The sequence below is a fragment of the Ceratotherium simum genome, chromosome 25 (assembly GCF_057802395.1).
Source record: "Ceratotherium simum simum isolate JZ-2026a chromosome 25, ASM5780239v1, whole genome shotgun sequence".
NCBI lineage: Eukaryota > Metazoa > Chordata > Mammalia > Perissodactyla > Rhinocerotidae > Ceratotherium > Ceratotherium simum.
In genome coordinates this window covers 38,090,934-38,112,126 of record NC_141924.1, presented here as the reverse complement: position 1 = coordinate 38,112,126, position 21,193 = coordinate 38,090,934, and the positions used below count along the sequence as shown (strand labels likewise).

The following is a 21,193-nucleotide window of genomic DNA, read 5'->3' as shown; positions in this document are numbered from 1 at the left end:
ATTTCTAAAATAAACTGATCAGCAACACATACCAAAAGTAGTCCTATGTTATGTGATATTTTTATTCCCACCAAATAATTTATTGTTAAGAACTCTCTTGTTTCTTTATTCAGTTCAGTCTTTGAGCAAAAGCCAGTAACACAAAAATCTAATCTGAAATGAGCACAACCAGTACTATAAATGAAAACTCAATGTAGTCTTCAATAAAAAACTTGTTCTGGGCCTGTTGCTATTTAATATTAAAATTATATAATAACTATCTCCTGTATTCATAACACTCTGGCTCTAGATGTTCGGTGAAGGTACCCTTTAAGTCAATGGAAAAATTACATTTTTTTCTGAAAACAATTCTGTGAAAGAAATTTTCATGCAATGAACTCATTTTCCCGCTAAATCTTCATAGTGTGAGGGCATGAGAAATAAATCAGGGTTCAAAAAACAAGTTTTTAGTTCCTGTTCACCTGCTAACTAGCTGTGCAACTTGTGGCAAATTACTTTACCTTGTCGGTGACCTTGTGCATCTGCAAAAATTGCACTTACACAGGATAATCTGTAAGCTATCTTTCAGTTTTAAAGGTATATGATTCAGCTATATCTAAAAAGTCTTATTTATGAAGGCATAGAAATCTGAAGCAAGTATGAGTATTTTAAATTTGAGTAAGGAGTATATACAGATCTATTATATTTTGCTACTTAATGTTTGAAATATTTTCCAATTAAAATTTTAACAATAAAACTTCAGTTAAAATATTTTAATCTAATTCAGTTATAAAACTATATAAGTATAGAAATGTATTTCTCTAAAAAAATGAAAGTTTCAGAAGGCTCTATTCCACATTTAAATTGTGACAAATCTTTTATATGTATCTTTCATATGTGTTAGATTATGAGTACTTATTAGAAATATTAGGAAATATTTTGTAAAAATGTTTTGGATCTTAAATAAATATAAATGTAAAACCAGCTACATATAGAATTGTAAAAATATGTATTACTTTCTCTTCTATTAGGTACTTGATCAAATGTGAATTTGAATTTGCAGACCATGCAGACTAAAAATATACATACTTTTCAAAACTCAGTTTTCAACTGTAATTGTTCAGTATAATTTTGTTTAATAAGAGGTGAAATTATATGTTTATAAAAAATTGGAAGAAAAAAGTTAAAAAGTAGTATATAAATACATCTGTATATATGCATAATAATAGCTTTGTATTTATTTGCTTTAGCCACACTAAAAGTAAGCCAAAAATATGTCATTTCATTTCTTTTCTGTTTTCTAATCCCTTCTAAAATTCAAGGAGTGTATACAATTGAGGTCTGTATGTGTTTGTTTACATGAGATACATCCATTATATATCAGCCTTAAATTATGCAGGTATACCAGTTAACAGTCCTTAATGTTATTAACACTTTTAAGTGTATAAACTTGCATGTTATTACTTAATCAGTCTTTTAAATGTCACTTTTACAAAGCCTTATACAGTATGTTTATAAGTCTTAAAAGATAAGACTAAATGTATCAGCAGTCTTTCTCTTATGTTTTCTCCTTAAAGGCATTGGAGCGGGTTGCAGTTGGCCAAGGGGTAAGTAAGAGTGTTTACTCTAATCCAATTGATGAACAGGATAGTTTTTCTTAAAGTATTCTTCATACTTGACCTGCTGATGAACTTAAAACCTGATGGATTTTAATAAATAGCCTCTTCTTGTCACCTCTTCATATTCAAATTTATACATTTTCTGTAAGTTTACTTTAAAAGAGAAGTGAACTTGCAGCATTCAATATATTTTTTAACTGTAGTCTAAAACACATATTTAAGTTGGTTGTTTTTAAACATTTTTCTTTATTGACTTGACCACTGATTAGTTGCAACAGCCAAAGGAGTTTGCACGTATAAACAGAAGTTAAATGTATCCCCCAAATATCCATATAATTGCCTTATGCTCCACTTTATGATTCATGAAACATTAGGAATTTTTTAAGTTTTTTTTAAGCGTTTAAACTTTTCACAAGGTTTTTCTTATTGGACCTAAATTTAGAAATCTCTCTTTTGCTTCTTTTCAAGGAACATTAATATGCCAGTTTTTAAAAATAATAATAGCAACAAGCATCATTTACTGAGTGCTTTACTCTGGGCCAGGCACAACGCTAAGAGCTTTTTTTTTAAAATGCATTAATTGTACCTATTTAAAAATTGATCAAAACTGATTTTTTAAAAGCATTAGAGCATGTTGTTTAAGTGTGTGGGCTTTAATCTCGAACTGTTAATTTGCATCCTGTCTTCATCAGTTACTGGCTTAGTGACCTGGGACACGTCATAGCTTAATTTCTTTATCTGTAGAATAAGAATAATAACAATAATGGGAGTAACGGTAATATCTTCCTTGTAAAGTTGTTATGAGGATTAAATAAATGAAAAATGTAAAATGCATAAAGCAGTGTCTAGCACATACTAAGTGTTCAATAAATGTCAATTGTTGTTGCTGTTACAGGTAGTTAATAATTATGATCATGAAAATAATAACAAAGTTTAACACAGTGCTTACCAAAGTACTGTTCAAGGTTTTCATCAATTAAAGCACTATATACATAATCCTATGAGATAGGAACTCTTATTGTCCTACGGTGCACATGAGGACACTAAGTAGTGAACACTGAGATTTGAATCTCTGACTCTGGAGCCCAAGCTCTTAAGTACTGTACTGCATATCAACTTAGTGCTTCCCTAGGGGTCTGGAAGAGGAAAGAGCCTTCATCATAATAATGCCCCAGTGCATTTGTATGGTGTTTTTCAATTCCCAAGTGCTTGCTCATGTTTACAGTCAATCTTATGAGTTGGGTATCATCCCAGACTTACATGAGAACATGATACACAGCAAAAGTTTAGTAGTGCATTCTAGCTCCCTTAATTAATTGCAGAGTCCTGGCTTCCAGCTTAGTGCCCTCTCCACTAGGCCTGTAAAATGCATGTCTAGTACATGTACTTTAAGGGTGTACGCTTTCTGCTCCCTCCCATTTTAAAATGCATTAAAATGTTAAGTTGATTTATCACTTGTGAAGGAAAGAAAGTAAACTCTGAGCTGCATCCAGTTTATTTCTGAAAGAGTCAGGCAAGGCTGCTCAGGAGATGTTGACTCCCTTCCCACTTACCCCCGTCTGTATTTACCAGGATGGATGGTCCTAGATATTCCAGGAATGCACATGTGAAGGCATTTAACTCTCTTCCCTTTCTCTTAGGAAACAGCTGTAAAGCTCTTATTTACTCAGGGTAACTTGGGAATGATGATTTATTCTGTCCTATTTGTATGTCTCTATGCATTCCATTTCTGTATGTTCTCTTGCTTTAAATGCAATTCTTGGTCTTTTTGTGCTCTTTCTACAATCAGTTAATAACAATATAAATATGCATTTATTTATAAATAATCTTGATATAATTTTTCTCAAAGGTATGAGAAGAAGAGCTTTCTTTGTAGGAGTTTTTTTTCCCCCAAATTAACGTATATTAAAAACAATAATAATGACGCCTCATCCTTACCCAAGTGTCTGAGAGGCAAAATAACATCATAGCTTGGTACTGGGACATCAGAGCCAGGCTTCCTCAGTTCAAATACTAGCTCAGCTATTTTTAGGAGTTTCATATAAAATTGAAGTTCCTATCTATTATAGCTAATCAAATAAAAAGTTAAGAACTCTTTGTAAGCCATTTATAATACTAATATTTTAGTTCATGTAATAATATATTTTCCAAAATGCCTTTAATTTCAATAGAATAGTATAACAGTAGGTGTTAACATATGAAAAGGGATTTCAGCATTTTTGTGAGACAATTGAGGGGATTTGGGAGGTAGAGGAGGACAGATGATGAAGTAGAGATTTTTGGTACTTACTGTAGAAAAGAATTGCTCAAGATGACAGAATGTCAAATGGAAAATATATCCAGAGATGGGAAATTCTGAGTGAAATGTTTTAGAGCAATCTTCAGGAAAGGAAAGTTTAGAAATCAGAGATTTTGTCTCAAGTCAAGGAATTGTATTTGGAAAGAGATTTTATATAAGAAGGTTATATATATATTTTGAAGGTTATAAATTTTAGTGTGGGCACTCAAGTGTGTGTGTATGTCTGCATTCAGTGAGTTATTTTAGAAGTTATTGACACAAATAATCCATAATCAATCTATAAATCAAAATTGGGGTAAATTTATTATGAGCCAGGTCTGAGGACTATCACCCGGGGTGTTCGTTCCCCAAGGAAGGAAGGGCACCAAAGAAGTGGGGTGTACAGAGTGGTTGTATACCATCTTGGAACAAAGAGCATACATCACATGTGACAGGAGTATCTCTTTTACTACTGTCACGAGATGCTTAGCTGGCGCAGCAGATCAGTGGTCAGCGGGTCAGTGGTCACAAGGTGAGCACAGCAGGTCTGTAATTAATCCTCAGTTTCCAGGAAGAGATGCTTATCCTTAAAGAAATTCTGATATGGGGGGAAGCTATATCCTTATCTTTAAGAGCATCATTCTTGTCTTTGGGACATAATGAATGTTTAAAGCAGATGTACAATGCATGCTCAACAGGCCACATCAGGTCCTTTTAGAAAACCTAGGTCAGGCCGAATTAGTTTTAAACCAAATGGCTTCCTCATATACTCCAATATATCCTGTTGCTTTTCATTTATTTATCAGAGTTGAGTTAAGGACTATGGTATTCTTAACACCTTTTTCTACTGGAATTACCCTCCCCACTATTCCCACCATCCAGAGAGGGTATAACTTGTGTTCTTTCAAAGTGCTCTGTCAAGATCCTACCAGTCCGACAGACATTCTCCAGTGACTTAAGAAGGCAATGCCACCAGGTGAAGACTCAACTCCCAACCTGTGGTTTTTTGTAGTCTCAGCACCTGGGGCCCACAGTGTAGGAACTTGATGTTGGAAGGGGGAGAAGGACAGTAGAGTAGGTTATCTGCCTGAGCACACAGGCATAATTTTATTTTGTGCTAAACTCCATCTGAATCCAAACATATTCTAGTTGAAAACAGGTGAAAATAACAATTTTGGGCTCTGAAGGAGAATAAAAATGACAAAAGGATAACTCAGTGGATATACGTGTTCCACTGAACTCTATCTTTAAAACTTTACCAGTCATTGGACAGTTTTTAGTTTTTACCTTATTTGACTTCTCAAAAGCATTCAGTATTGTTGACCTGCCTCCATCCTTGCTCAGTTTTCTTTTTCTTTTTTTTTTTTTTCAATAATAACTTTGCCTGAAAGTAGGGTTGTTGTTGCTGATATTGTGTTGGATTTTCCTCTACAGTATCAGTATTAAGAGGTCTGTGGGGATGTGTGTGGGTGGAGTTTTGTTTGGAGATTTTTGTAGTTCCTTAGTTTAAGAGTACCTCTTCCATTGCAACAGCAAAGTACACTTTCTCTTATGTGTAGTGCTTTTTTACCTTCTAGTTCTTTGAAACTGTCAGGCTTCATTAGGGCCCTTCTCTTCACCCATCCCTTCTGTCCTTTCAAAAACTTTTACACCTTCGTGGACACCTCCCATCTCTTTTTCCCCAGGAAATGAAGCCTTGCCAAGACTTCAATCTCTGATCCTGTGTCCTTTCCAGGGCCCTTCTTTTCAACTCTGCATTAGCCAATGCTGTGATCTTTTTGGCTTGAGACATATTTTTAGTATGTCCTTACTTAGGGTAGTACTGTCTCTTTCTGGGTGTGAGTCCTGGGTAATAGCATCTCTATTCCACCACCATTAGGACAGACCCACATTCTCTTCTCTTTTGCACGTATCCTACCTGACTGCTCTCTTATGCAGAGCTGACTTGGCTGGTCATGAAAGTTTATTTCTACATTTTTAACTGCCAAGCACTCCATTTGGGACATTAGCTCATTTTTTGTTTTTTCGTTATGCCTTTTCTTCCTCATTCACTACTCTTCTTTTATCATTTTTTTCTATTTCCTTGTAGAATTACTTTTTCAGTGAGAGTTAGCCTCAGGGTTCATTTTAACTTAGAATGGAAAAATTATAACATTGTGCTCTATGTTTAGCAACAAAGTCAGGTTTCTAACATTCACTTATTGTCCTAACTCCCTGGTATTTATTTGATTTCTGTTTTTTATTTGTTGCTTGTGCTTATTTATTTGTTTCTTGTGCTACATTTTTTTCAGCTGCCTACTGAATCACTCTTCTATCGTGCTGTACTTCAAGATATTATTAAAGATTGTTATGGCATCACCAAATGGTATGAGGATTTTACTTTAATAAGAGTAACTACTGTATTCTAAGTGAATTGACTTTTAGTTTTCAAGTGAATTTATTCAGGGTCACTGTTATTGGTAGAAGCAGCTTTGAATTTGAGCATAATGTTAGCAAATAACAAAGAAATAGGCAACAACTGTATCTTAGGTTAATCATTACTAACCTAGTGGCTCTAATGAATCCTTTTTGTCCTGAAAGGTTGTGGTAAAGACAAAGTAATATATGTAAAATGTACTTTTGAATTTTCGAAGTAGTGAAATGTTATATATAGTAATTCAGTGAATATAATATTATCACATGAGTAGCAGTTGTATTTAAAATGTTTCATGGGGCCAGCCCTGTGGCATAGTGGTTAAGTTCGGTGCACTCTGCGTCAGTGGCCCAGGTTTGCAGGTTTGGATCCCGGGTGCAGACCTACACCACTCATCAGCCATGCTGTGGCAGTGACCCACGTACAAAATAGAGGAAGATTGACACAGATGTTAGCTCAAGGTGAAACTTCCTCAGCAAAAAAAACTAATTACAGATATCGATCATAAACAGCCATTGTGGCCACTTGGGTATCTGCTGGTAGAATAGTACCCCTGCATGTGTTTTGTTTGTTTCTGTTTTCCTCAAATAATACACTGCTTACACAGAGAGGCAAGGGGTAGGAGAATTTTTTTATAATGCTGGTTCAATAACTGCTGTCCTCAAGCATACATTTGCAAGCCTTTCAACTTTCATAAATGTCCTCTTGCTAATGACAATTTTAGGATTCTGATAGCCATTTCATTGTAGTAGGATTATTCTTCAAATTAATACAGGGCAATTTTCAGGTTCTCAAAAACTAATCCACACTTACTAACAGAGATAGAAGCTATTTTTAGATTGGGTATAATTTCTCTCTAGGAGAAAATAATCTATTTTTTACTGACAGAAATTATGACATACAAATACCTACATATGCCATTGGTTTCAACTGCCATTTCTATGTAGATAACTCCCAAATCTGTATCCCAATCTTCATTCTCTTTTCTGTATATTAATCTTCAAAATGTCTAAAAGTGAATTTCTCATATTTTCCTAAAAACTAGCTCCTTCTCTTGAGTTCACTCCAAGATAATAAACTTGTTGAAGAAAATCACAAAATTGTGCAAATTCATGTCCACTCATGCAAATTCGTGACCACTCAAATATTGACTACCTGCCTTCCTTTAGGACCTCAAATCTGTTCATCAATTTGTTTGTTGTTCTCTTAATGATCACTTAAAATCATCTACATTCTTTTCTAAACCTTCCTTCTCACTTAAAAATTCAAATTTCTCCACCCCTCCACATTTCTGCCTTCCTTTACTACTCAGAAGATGGATGGTGTTTATTATAAGACTTCTTTCCTTCCAGAGCTTCCTTGACCTTTCAGCCACATTTGACCGTGTTGATAATTATGTTTTCTCCAAACTCTCTTCCTCATTATCTTCTGTTAAGCTGTACTCTTCTAGGTTTCTTTTTCCAACTCTGAACACTTATCTGTTTTTTTTTTTTTTTGAGGAAGATCAGCCCTGAGCTAACATCCATGCTAATCCTCCTCTTTTTTTTTTTTGCTGAGGAAGAATGGCTCTGAGCTAACATCTGTTGCCAATCCTCCTCCTTTCCCCCCCCCCCCAAAGCCCCAGTAGATAGCTGTATGTCATAGTTGCACATCCTTCTCGTTGCTCTATGTGGGACGCGGCCTCAGCATGGCCGGAGAAGCGGTGCGTCGGTGCGCGCCCGGGATCCGAACCCAGGCCGCCAGTAGCAGAGCGCGCGCACTTAACCCACTAAGCCACGGGGCCAGCCCTATCTGGTTTTTTTTGAGGGTTTTTCTTCTTAGTCATGCCCTCAGTTTATCTAGGCATTCTCTCATGTCTTATGCTCAGCTCCTGTCTCTTTATATTTTCCTCTTTCTCTTAGCAGTTCCCCTCACAACAAATAACTTGAAACATGTATCCGGCTCCCGCCTCTCTTTAGAAGTTCAGATTTACATCTCTCATTTTCATCTGAGAAGCTTTACTTAAGTACCTCACAAATACATCAGATTCAGCCACATCCAAAAACCAAAGTGGACTTCCCAACAATTCTATTCCTCTTTCTTCCCTCCCTTGATTTCTTTTGTCATTTCTGAGAATGGCATCACCATTATCAAGCTTTAGAACTCTTAAAATCGTATTCGATTCTATTCTCCCATCATCAAACCACACATTCTGATTAGTTGCTAAGACTTGCACATGTTATATTTTTTAACCCAGCGGTTGTTTATTGTGTGACAGGCAGCCTATTAGGTTCTGAATGCATAGGATATAGGGTCCCCACAGGAGTTTTCATATTCCAGTTAGGATGGCATGTACAAAAACCAAAGAAAATGATAAAAACCCACTTCCAATAACTGCAGACTAGATAATTAGGACCATCCCTCCTCCTGAGAAAAGCTAAAAATACTAGAGATGTGTGTTCCTGCATATGTGTGTGTGCACATATAAGTGTGTGTGTATTTAAATTTGTTTTTAATTGGTTTGAGAAAATCAGAGATCTATCAAAGAAGTTAAAAATTACAGGGCAAATATCTAGGAGAACATGAAAACCAAGAGAAATAAAAATAAGCCCAACTTTTAGGGCTGTGTTTTCCCCAGAGGCATCTGCCAATTCTTGAAGAGACAGCTGTCTGCCAGTCAGCAGAGATTGCAGAGAGAGTGAGCACAGTTTTCAGTAGAATAACAGTTCTAGTGAGACAGAAGTTAGAGTTCATGGCCTGCCTGGGATGAGGACCCTATAGGCCAGGACCTTGAGTTAGGTCCCTGGAGGTTCACACTGTCTGAGTGAAGGTGAACCAGAAATGGAGCAGTCCTAAGATGGAGTAAAGCCCCACTTGGAATCATCTCAAGCTGTGATTCAAGTATTTCAGATCACTGCTTCTAGCTGCCTGCAGAGGGACTAGTCATTAAATAGTGCCAGGACAATAGTTATTTACACAGTTATACCATGTATTAGTTTCCTTTGCTGCTGTAGCAAATTCCTACAAACTTGGTGCCTTAAAATAACACAAATTTATTATCTAGCATTCTGGAGGTCAGAAGTCCAAAATGGGTTTCACTGGGCTAACATGAGGTGTCAGCAGGGCTGCATTTCTTCTGGAGCCTCTAAGGAATAATCCATTTCCTTGACTTTGTCAGCTTTTAGAAGCAACCTACATATTTTGTCTCATGGCTCCTTCCTCCGTCTTCAAAGCCAGCAGCGTGGCATCTTCAAGTCTTTCTCTGACCCTGACTTCCTTATCTGCCTCCCTCCCTCTTCCACTTTAAATGATCCTTGAGATTGCCATGGGCCACCTGGATAATTTAGGATGCTCTTTTCATTTTAAGGTCTGCAGATTAGAAAATTTAATTCCATCCACAACCTTAATTCCTTCTTTGTATGAAACATAATATATTCGTAGGTTCTGAGGATTAGAATGTAGACGTCTTTAGTAGAGCATTATTCTGCCTACCACATGCAAAAAAAAAAAATTAAATCTGATTCCTACTTTACAACAAACACAAAAATCAATTCATAGTAGATAAAAGCTTAACTATAGTAGTTTTAGATAATAGTATTGAAGAATATCTTTATGACCTTGAGATAGGGGAAGGATTTCTTAAACTAAATATAAACCTGCAAATCTTAAAATAAAAGATTGAAAATTCAACCAATTAATATTAAGAACTTCTGTTTTCTGAAGATGCCGTAAAAAGAGTGAAAAGAAAAGTGACCATTGGCAGAAAGTAATTGCAAGACCTATTAACTGACAAAAGATTAATATCCAAATATGTAAAGAATTCCTACAAGTCTATGAGAAAAATTAACCTATGTAAAAGAAAAATAGTGAAAAGACTTGATTAGTCGCTTCATAAAGAGGACTCTCAAATGGCCGGTGAACATGGGATAGGATGCTCAATCTTTTGATTAGTAATCAGGGGAATGTAAAATGAAACCACAATGGGATATTATTTTTATAACCATTGGGTTAGCAAAAAATTGAAAGTTTGACAATATCACGTGTTAGCAACCATGTAGAGCAAGTAGAACTGTCCACATGACTGATGGGAGAAAAAAATTAGTTCTACCCCTTGGAAAACAAGCTAGCATTATCTAATGAAGTTGAAAATGTCTATATAATTTGTCTCAGTGGTTCCATGCCTAAGTGTATATCCTAGAGAAACTCTTATGCATGTGCTCCTAGAGACTTATACAAGAATGATCAATAGCAGCAAAGTTTATAAGAACAAATATCTAGGAACAAAAATGGATAAATTGTAGTGGAACACTCTGCCACAGAGAAAAGATAATTTTTTAGGAGTATAAATATGTGAGAAACAATTAAGAAAAGCATAAGAATGGTAAACACAAGCCAGATTCAGTGTTGTAGTTTCTGTGGGAGAGGGGACAATTGAGTGGACAGAGTGATGAGATGGGGAAGATGAGGGGTACGTAGGGATTTCAATATAATAGTGATGTTCTATTTCTCAAGTTTAGTGTTAGGTATAAAGGTTCATTTTATTGATATTCTTTATACTTTATACATATTTTATAAATGTTTATTTGTTTGTGTTCAATAGCAATAAAATTTTAATCTCTTATCAGGCTGCACCCCAGGGTGGGTTGAGTACATATTATACTCCTACTATCTGTTACAGTCATCTGATTATAGTGATAAGAAAAATTAAGATAAAAATGGTTAAAAGCTTGTCCTAAGTCATAACAACCTCAAAGAACCAAGGCTAGGACTAAATTCATAGTCCATAAGTGTTTTCACTATCCTATGCTTCTTTTTAGTTTAAATTTTCTTTGGGATATTTTTAATATGAGTTGAGTTGCATGCTCCTTGTATTAGCATTGTAAATCAAGGTTAACTTGACTGGAATCTCTAGCCAGCAAGAGTACTAAAGACAGAAGATAAGATCACTTAATTACTTCTTTCATATTTTGTTTAGTTTTCCTTGTTAACTGAAATAAATTGTCTTCGAGTGACATACTGTTTTAGAATACCTGAAATATTGTTCTGAAGTGAAGTGTAATTTAAGTGTAATTGTGTAGCCTAAGATTAGAAGTAAATTTTTTTCGTGGACTTACGTTTTTACTCTATTAATTGTAATTGTGATTTAGCATTTAATATTTATGTTAAAACTGACTAATTTATAGAAAATTCTTTATTTTATAATTAGTTCTTATCTGGAAACTTTCTAAGGGGAATAAAATGCCAAAGAAGGCATTTCATGGGGTAAAAAATCTCTTACAACACTTAGAGGGCAGGGAAAATATGATGTGTAACTTTACTCACTTTATTATTCTCTTTTGTAATAAGTACTATGCACAGCTATACAAGAAATAGACACGTTTTTGATGCCTATTATGAATTACTTTAATTTTCATATTGATTTTGCTATAATCAAATAGGAAAGTGAAAAACCAGATCATGAAAACTGGCTCACAAAATTAAGGGTAATTATTTAATCCATACTGTGTGGTCAAATTGGAATTAGCAAATTTGTATCTTTTAAATTGAAGAGTAGTTTGAAGACTTTTGAAGCTTCCTTAAGTGATCACCATTTCCAGCAAAATTTTGTGTTGCTGATCTTTTGAGTCTTCCAATGTGTATTAGCATATAAAAGGCACAAAATAAATAATTTCATAAACACTTTGTGATGATGGAGAACTGAATTTTGGTACTTTCTCTCCTGCATGTGTTTGTTTCCATTTATTTAGTAGACATCTGCTTCACCTTTTCCCCAAATTTCCTACATTAATGTCGCTTCTTTGGAAAGTGCTACAAGTAAACCATGTTCTTACAATTGTATTTTTGGAAAAGCGTGTGGGTGGTGTTGGATTCACTTGAGGAGAATTTTAATTAGATCTAGTGCATTCACTTTTATTAAAAGAAAGAATACTAATTCCTTTTTAGCATGCTGGCCATGCTTTATTCTGACAGAGAGCCCCCTTTAATCTGTGCTTCAAGTCCCATCATTTATCTTTCAGAAACAGTGCTGTCACTTTTCTAACTTAAATGTTTGATAATATATACTTCTTTATACTCAAAAACTAAAATATCCTTGTTAGGGCGTTCAAGGCCATTTCTAATCTGTCACTAATATCCTTTGCAGCCTGATCCATCACCTCATTCTTCCTCCTCTGCACCCCAAGCAGCTGCCCATGCCCCTGTCATGGTATGCTGTATTAGTCATCATTTCTCGTGCAATTAAGTTTGCACCTTGTATGCTTCCTTGAAGCTCCTCTATCTACCTGGAATATTCTCCTCCCCATTTCTGCCACCCTTTCCTCCCATGACCTCTGGCAGGTGAAATCCTAGGCATTCTTTGAAACCTAGTTTAGAAGACGTCTCTGATATGATATCTTTCTTTTCTCCTTCTCCCACTCTTCTCTTTGCCCATGGTACTTAATCTGTGATTCACGGCTCTTATTGAACCTAATAGTACATTTAGTTGTTTTTGTCTACTCCTCTACTGCCTAGTGAGCTCTTGATGGCCAGTTTTCATTATTAAATGAAATGGTCTGTCATAGTGCATAAGATTAAGAGCATAAATTCTGAAAATCCTCTTTGAACCACATTTTCCCCTCCAACTGTTATCCTACACCTGTTCTTTCCTTTACCGGAAAGCTTGAAAGTGCTACCAATTTCTTTCCCATTTTCTCGTGAATGCCAATCAGATTTTATTTCCATCATTCCATCAAATCACCCATTTCAGGGGCACTAATGACCTCATGTTGCTAAATCCCACGATCAATCCTCAGTCCTCACCTTACTTGGCCTGCCATCTGCATTTCACACGATCTGCCACTCTTTATTGAAACCCTTTTTTCTCTCAATATTCTGGGAAAGGTCCCTCACAAGATACTTTCTTTCTCTTTCTCTTTTTTTCAGTTTATCAGTTGCTGATTCCTTTTCTGTTTTCAAACTTCTAATTTTCTCTATAATTTTCTAATCGATACACACTTTTTTCTATCTATACCTACTGCCTAGGTGATCTTATCGAATCTCATGGCTTTAAATATCATCTATATGCTGATAAACCCCAGATATATAGTGTAGTTAATGATAATCTTATTCTTCCAGTTGCTCAGGCCAGAAATCTTGGAGGCATTCTTGACTCCTCTTTCTCACACTGCCTAGATCCAGTCCTTCAGCAATCTTATAGTCTCTCCCAACATAATGTATCTAAACTTCTACCACTTGCTATGCTCAGGGCCACCATCGTGGTCCAAGCCACCATCATCTCTCACCTACATTATTATAATAACCTCCTAATTGGTCTTCCTGCTTCTGCTTTTGCCCCTATAGTCTATTCTCTACACACAATAGCAGAGTGATCCTATTAATATTTTTAAGTGAGATCTTGCTCACGATCTTCCCATGGTTTCTCATTCACTGGGAAGTAAAGCTAATATTTTCACTGTGACCTACAAAGCCTTACTTGATGTGGCTCCTCGTTATCTCTCTGATCTCATTTCTACTATTTTTCCCTTTATTTATGTCTGCACTGATTTCCTTGCTATTCCTGGAAAATGCCAAAAACACTTCTACCTCAGGGCCTTTGCATATGATGTATCCTCTGCCTGGATTGCTCCTCACCAGATATCCACATGGCTAGCTCACTTTTTTCCTTCTGTGCTTTACTCAAAATTATCATCTCTATGATATCCACCACCCATCATCACTCCTCTCCAACAGTATCTGCTATCTCTCCTGTATCATCAGCTTCTCACTGATTGTCATCCAATTCAAATGATTTTTTGTTTGTTTTGTTTCGTTCACTATAGGTGATAGAACCAAGTAATCTGGCTCCCGAGTATTTTAGAAATGCTTATGAAAGAGGATAAATCAGATTTTGATTATTCTATAACAGTTCTCCAGATTGTTGTCCTGAAAAGCAATGATTTTTAAGAATTTTGTAATCAAGTAGATGTATCATGTAAAATCATCCTCTTGAAGATTCCCAGTGCACATACATATTTTAAAGATTCCCGTTAGTTTGGTGAGAGAGGAGGGTGTAATGGTTAAGAGCATGAGCACAGGAGCTCTGCTGCCTGGTTAAGTCCCAGTCCTTCCTGAGTGCTAACACTATCATCTTGGGCACGTTACTTGACATCTTTTTGCCTTATTTTTCCCATCTGTAAATTGGGGCAAATAATAGTATCTACATCAAAGAGATGTTATGAAAAATAAATTACTATCTATAAAATGCTTAAAACAATGCCTGGAACATAGTGAGTGATTGCTATTATTATTGAAAGAAACGTGTTTAACTTTGTTGAAACCAATGTTTATTTGTTCATACCACCTTTCTTCTCCCAAAACTATACACACACTTACTTAATATTAGTAGCACTCGGTGTTTTATGGGGCGCACTCTAAAAAAACACAGAAAAATCTTGAAAATAATTATTCTAACTCCTCCTAGGATCTCATCTGTGACTTATGTGATTATTTGTCTATCAACTCCAAATGAAATGACAATAACAAAATAAAGTTCTTGTGATTATTTTCTTTAATATCACATATATTGTTGACAGTCAACTGTAAAATACTGTGTAGGGTTCTTCTGACATATCAATATTTTCTAAAATATTCATATTTTCTATTAGATATAGTAAGTCCAGCCATACTTTAACTCCATAATGGGATCACAGTGCAACATCCTTTCCCTTTGGTGACTGGTCTTTGCTCTCCTTTTACTTTTCTATCCTGTCCACTTGATGACAAAATTTCCTATACAAATAAAGCTCTAAATGTTAAAAAAAAATTATTCTGGATTAGGTTATTGTTACATAAATACGTAAACATGTAGACAATATAAATTACAAGTTTTTATTTTAAATTATTAAACATGAAGAGTAAAACTTTATTGGAATGCATTACTGGAGAATCGGAAGAATATTACCATTACTCTTTCTCAGGACAGTAGTAAGCAATGTTGGGAACTAGTCCAGCGGTCTTATCACAGCCACCGCCACCCAGTGTTTGGCGTGGTGCCCATGCTTTCTGGGCCAAATAACTAAGGAACTTATGGTCTAATGAGTAAGCAAATTCACATAGAAAATCCATAATACATGGTGGCAATATCAAGAGGAGTCATATAGTAAAATTTACCCTTGAAAATTCCTTACATTTCCTACAAAGTTCTATATACATGGATTTCACTATATAACCCAGTACAGTAATTTAAATGTATAAAATATTTAAGTGCATTTTGTTTGCCTATATATAGTATCAAATACATATATAAAATATTTTACAATATTTTTAATGATATACCAAGTATATATTATTGAATTCACATAAATTAAATGCTTATAGGATTCACCTCTCTATCCTTTGGTCATGTGACTTCCACCATATAGTAAATCATTTTAGGACATGGGATCAGAGGGAGGTTTTGTTTTGGGAGTGGGGTTGTTTGCTTGCTTTATTTAGACAGAGAAACGTGAGCATTTTCATATGATAAGAGTACTGACTCAGTAAGTAAAGAGAAGTGGAAGTTGCGTAAGAGGAGGCAGAAGGAAGTGGCATCCAGATCCCTGATCCTAGGTATTTTCTGACAGAAAACAATTATATTAACTAAATTAATTATATTAACTAATTAGTGGACAGAAAGGTTTCCATTTATCCTCACACACTTCAGCAGAAATTAAGACTACAGTGAATCTGAGATGTCATAACATATAATTATCAAAAGCAGACTCTAAATCTGTAGCGTTACATAATGAGAAAAATGGGATTGGCACTTATGAAAAATTAAAATTAAAAATTAAACATGGATTGCCCCATATTCCATTTTTTAATAATACTATTCAGCTCTTTTACTTCCCATGTAGTTAAGTTTTGAGATTCTTCTTGGGCCTGCCTCCTTTTTCTCTTGTTTCTTTTTTTTGCTGAGGAAGATTCTCCCTGAGCTAACATCCATCTCCAATCCTTCTCTTTGTGCTTGAGGAAGATACACTGTAGCTAACATCTGTGCCAGTCTTCCTCTGTTTTGTATGGGCTGCCACCACAGCATGGCCACCGACCAGCAGTGTAGGTCCCCACCTGGGAACTGAACCCGGGCCGCCAAAGCAGAGTGTGGCTAAGTTAACCACTAGGCCACCAGGGCTAGCCCTCTTATTTCTTTATTAATAGAATTACAGTTTTTTTCTTTAAAACTGTAGAACATTCTAAAGGCTAATGAATGAAATATTCGCCTTTTCTTGCAGCTGTGAAAGAGCGGGTTGCATTCTGCATCATAAACTCTCTTTGCAGATGTTATTTTAAGAAGTTTAATTTGTAAGATACCCAGACTTTAGAGATTGGTGCCATGTCCTGCAAAAGTCACCTTTTACCTCCAAAAGTTCTAAAAGTCTGATTAATTGTACTTAATCATGTGTTTCTTTGGTAATAATATTTAAATTGACATTCTGTTTTCTGTAAAATATACTTTTTTTTTTTTAAACCAAAATGGAATCATTGGTACTTCTCTTTACTCCCATAATCATGAAGGTAATAAAACCAGTTTTTTTCAGACTTTTTTAGCAATATCACTCTATTTTCAAATACAGTCTTACATAGGACCAAATAAATTCAATAAATTTTAGAAAATTTCCTACACAATTATACTTTCATGTTTTATGGAAAATTGTAAACCTTTGAAGTACCTCCTTGGAGTCCGTAAGAAACAGTTTAAAAACAAATTGTAAGGCCAGCCCGGTGGCATAGTGGTTAAATTAAAAACAAATTGTAAGCTATTTCTAAATTTTACCTGTCGGCCTAGTTTTAGTATGTTAATATTTCTTCATTTGTTTTCTTAATATTGCTGTTCACAGTACTGTTGGAAACTGAGACATTTTGAAACTTAATTTGTCCTCTAAGAAGGCTCCCCTAGTCAATTCCAGTTCTTAAAGCCCTGCCTCTCTGTGCTGTCCTCTGCTCACTATCATGTGCTTATCACACTGGATTACAACATTTGTTCACCTATCTTCCTTTATGAACTGTGAAAGATTTTTTATAAACTGTGCATGATTCTACCCCTAGAACCCAGCACAATAACAGGAAAATAATCACCATTCATTGAGTGTTTGTTAAATACTGAGCCAAGCGCTATACCTAGAATATCTTATTTTATCTTCAACTTTATGAGATACATTTACCACTACCATTCTACTGATGAGCAAGTGGAGGCAAAGAGAGGTTAAGTGGTTAATAAGTAGTAGAGCAAGGATTCAAATTCATTTCAGTCCAGAGTTCAAAACCTGTGCTTACCACTATGCTATCATACATATACAACATTTCAAGAAATGCTTGCAAAATGAATGAATGAATGATCTAATTAACATGAGTGCCATTGGGAAAGACAGTTGCACTAAAGCACTAAAACTCGTTTTCCTTGAGTGCAGCAGGAGGGCCTGCATAGCTGTTCTGTAAGAATATATACATATATACTCGTAGGATGTCGTTTCTGTTTGCCTGTAACACAGAGGTGGGCATTCTTCGTCTTCAGTTTAACAATATTGAGTATGAGTCATATTGAAAGACTGTGCTGGAGGTAATATTGAATAGTAGTTAATATCCCAGGTTCTGAAGCCAGACTTCCTGGATTCAAACTTTGGGCAGTTTACTTAATCTCTCTGTGCTTTAGTTTCACCATCTTTAAAATAGGGGTAGTGATGGGACCTACCACATGGGGTTGCTGTAAGGATTAAATGAGTAAATGCAGCAAAGAACTTAAGAGTCTCTGGCACATAGTAAACATGAAAAAAATATTCACTGTTATTATTTGTTTTGTTTACATTGCACTTTTCCTTATCTATTTGTTCAGTAGTTCTCTCTACATATTTTAAACTACACTTGTTTGTTTGTATAGTTAAGCCTGCCTATAGTGTTGTCTATTTGATTAATAAATAGATCTATTTACTGTGTTAATGCATTTCCCTGTGATAGTCTAACTAGACGTTTTTGTTTCTGCAAGCCAAGAGCTGATTTATTTAATCCTCTAATCCACTTATTGAGACCCTGCTATGTGTGAAGTACCAAGCTAGGCACAGAGGATATTTTCATGAGCAAAACAGGTGGAAACCCTGCTCTCCAGCTGCTCAGAGTAGTGGTCTCTAACGTATTTTTAAATTTTACACCTCTATCAATAAACATTTTTGAGCATCTACTCCAAAAATGAAAATTATGTGATACGCGTGTCTCTCTACTACTCTATTTTATAGATTTTGAAATAAACTCAAAAATTGAAATAAAACAGTAAAGATAAATAGAAATAAAAATTCTAATATTCTCTTTCTCTTGGGGTGTGTTCACCCCCTTTGGAGTCCACTGGCTTAAAATATCAAGGGAAAGACAGATGGAGAACCAAAAAAAGAGGAAGTATATGAAGGAAAAGTTCTCTGTGTCAGGAGATCTGGAAGGCTGGAGAAGGCGTCCCCAGGAAAGCAACATCTGAGATAAGATCGGAAAGGCAAAAGGATGGAGAGTGAAGTGTTGTAAGAATAGTGTTTGTAGGCAAAAGCATGATGTGTTCAAGACTGAGAGAACGCCATTGTAGCTGCAGAGGCAATGTCGTAAAACAATATTGGAGAGGTTGAAAGAGGACCAGATGGTACAAGGCTTATATACTGTGTTAAGCATTTAGATCTTGATCCTAAGAGTTCACGGGAAGCTCTGGAGGAATTTAAAGGGAAATGACTAGGTCAAATAATCACCTTTCTAGTTCTATCTGGGTGGTATTATTCTCCCTTACTTGTCACTGCTAAAAACAGGTCTGAAATAGTACACATTAACAAAGGATTTAAAGAAAAAGTCTTATGCAGCAAATTATTACTTAACACACTAAAAGTAATCTTATCATCATGCTGTGAGATTTTGCAACAGTGAAAGGTATTATATTCTGAAAAGGAAAAGTAAGACAAGGGAAATTAAATTTTGAAAGTTTCTCTTACTTTCAAGCAAGCTGAAATACAAGACCCAGGAAATAAATCAGTACTATCTACACTTACTCGTGAGTAAGTGAATACTACACTGTATTCTCTCTTCAGCTTACAATGGTTAACACTTACTCGTGAGCATCTTAACTCTGGTTCCTTAACTCTGTAATCAAAGAATAATCCAGACTATAATTCCAGTAATGATAAAAAGAACAACAATGATAGCAACAACAGCAGCTCACATTATGGCATGGTTCTGAGCGCCTTCCATGTGTTATCTAATTTAATCCTCACAATGACTCTACAAAATAGGTACTGTTAATATCCCATTTTATAAACAAGGAGCTAGTAGGTAATAGAGTCAGCCTGACTGGAAGCCACACGCTTATCTTCTGTTTTATGCTCTCTCTCTTTTGAGCTACTCCATTAGGCAGTGATGAATAGTATAAAATAATAACCAGAATCACTGGTTCATGGAAAGAATTGCTTGCCCCTTTGGATTTTAAAAAACAAATCAAGGTTTAAAAAACTTTTTAAGTTAAGGGGCATGAAGTTAATATTAAATGGCATCTTTTTCTGGCTACACAGTTAATCAATCCAATATTCTGTAATATATAAGATGTCCATATCTATTATATGATATCTGTTATACATAAGATACGTAAGTTTGTGTACGATCTGAGGATACAAAAATTTGTTAAAAATGTAATTTCTGCTTCCTGGGACCTGTACCTATTCAAATGACTATTGTTTCAAAACTAGAAAAGATTATTGTTGGTCACATTACCAAGAAGAACACATAATTTGAGCTTAGTGGTGAAGGATGGCTGTAGTTTAACTAAGCTGAAGCAGAGAGTAGAGAACCTTGTAATCCATTAGGGAGTGACTGCATGAGCAAATGCACCAGAACGGAAATGTGGAGGATAGTCTAAAACAATTACTAGAGAAAACTAAAGTCTGGAATATAGTGGGAAAATGTGGTTATAGCCAGAATATAGTGGGCTTGATTGCTTAACTAAGGACTTTCAAATTTATCCCAAGAAATGAGAGAGGTATTGAAAGCTTTTTGAGCAGGGATGTGATAAATAAAAATGTTCATCTAAGAAAATGTCGTGACAATGTAGGCAGCAATGAAAGGGACAGACTGCAGTCCTAATGAGGAAGTAGCTGTAATAATTAGGACATGAGGTAATAATAAGTGGAATTGAAGTGGCTGTCTAGAAGTGGAGATGAAGGAATATATTTGAGATATATTTCAAGGAATAATTGATAGAACTTCATGTCTAATTAATCATAGGGATTAATATTTGTACTACCCAGAGCAAACAAGATTTTATTCATTGTTTTTGATGACTTGGAAGTGTTGAATTTTTCATTCCCTTGATTTTTATGTTATACCTAAATTGCAACCAAAATTGTGAGATGTGATAGTCTAGCATTGCATTATTTAAACTCAAAACCATCCCATGATATTTTGTTTAAACTGTAATGAAAATTTGCAGGGCATAAATGAGATCAAGTCAGACCCAACTGAGCATATGGCGCTTGATCAATGGCTGGCATTGAAGAAGGTCTCTTTGCATAGCTGTTGAATTACTGCCACTGTTAGCAGGTGTTTCAATGAAAAGTACACTATAATATTGAGCCAGTAAAATGAAAATGTGTTTTGTACCACAATGGAAACTTTTGAAAGACTAAAGTTCCCTTTAAAAATGAAGCTTTTTTTAATTGAAATAATATTGATTTATAGCACTGTATAAATTTCAGGTGTACGTCATTATATTTCGCCTTCTGTATACATAGACTACATCTTTTTCCTCACCAAGAGTCTAGTTTCCATCCATCACCATACAAATGTGCCCTTTACCCCTTCCACCCTCCCCCCACCCATTTCCCCTTTGGTAACCACCAATCTGTTCTTTGTATCTGTGTGTTTGTTTATTTATCTTCCACATAAGAGGGAAGTCAT

The 21,193-nt window shown here is 35.3% G+C and overlaps 1 protein-coding gene across 2 annotated transcripts in view; it reads left to right on the top strand.

Annotated features, from left to right (window-relative positions):
• Positions 1 to 21,193, top strand: part of METTL25 (methyltransferase like 25) — a 104,319-nt gene that overhangs the window by 59,700 nt on the left and 23,426 nt on the right. For both annotated transcript variants that reach the window (XR_015556399.1, XM_004417917.3), the window contains exons 7-8: positions 1,557 to 1,586; positions 6,168 to 6,241. Coding sequence is in view for 1 of the 2 variants with exons in the window: in XM_004417917.3 (XP_004417974.2) it covers positions 1,557 to 1,586; positions 6,168 to 6,241 (104 nt within the window). In the remaining variant the exon portion in view is untranslated. The remainder of the gene's footprint in view (positions 1 to 1,556; positions 1,587 to 6,167; positions 6,242 to 21,193) is intronic.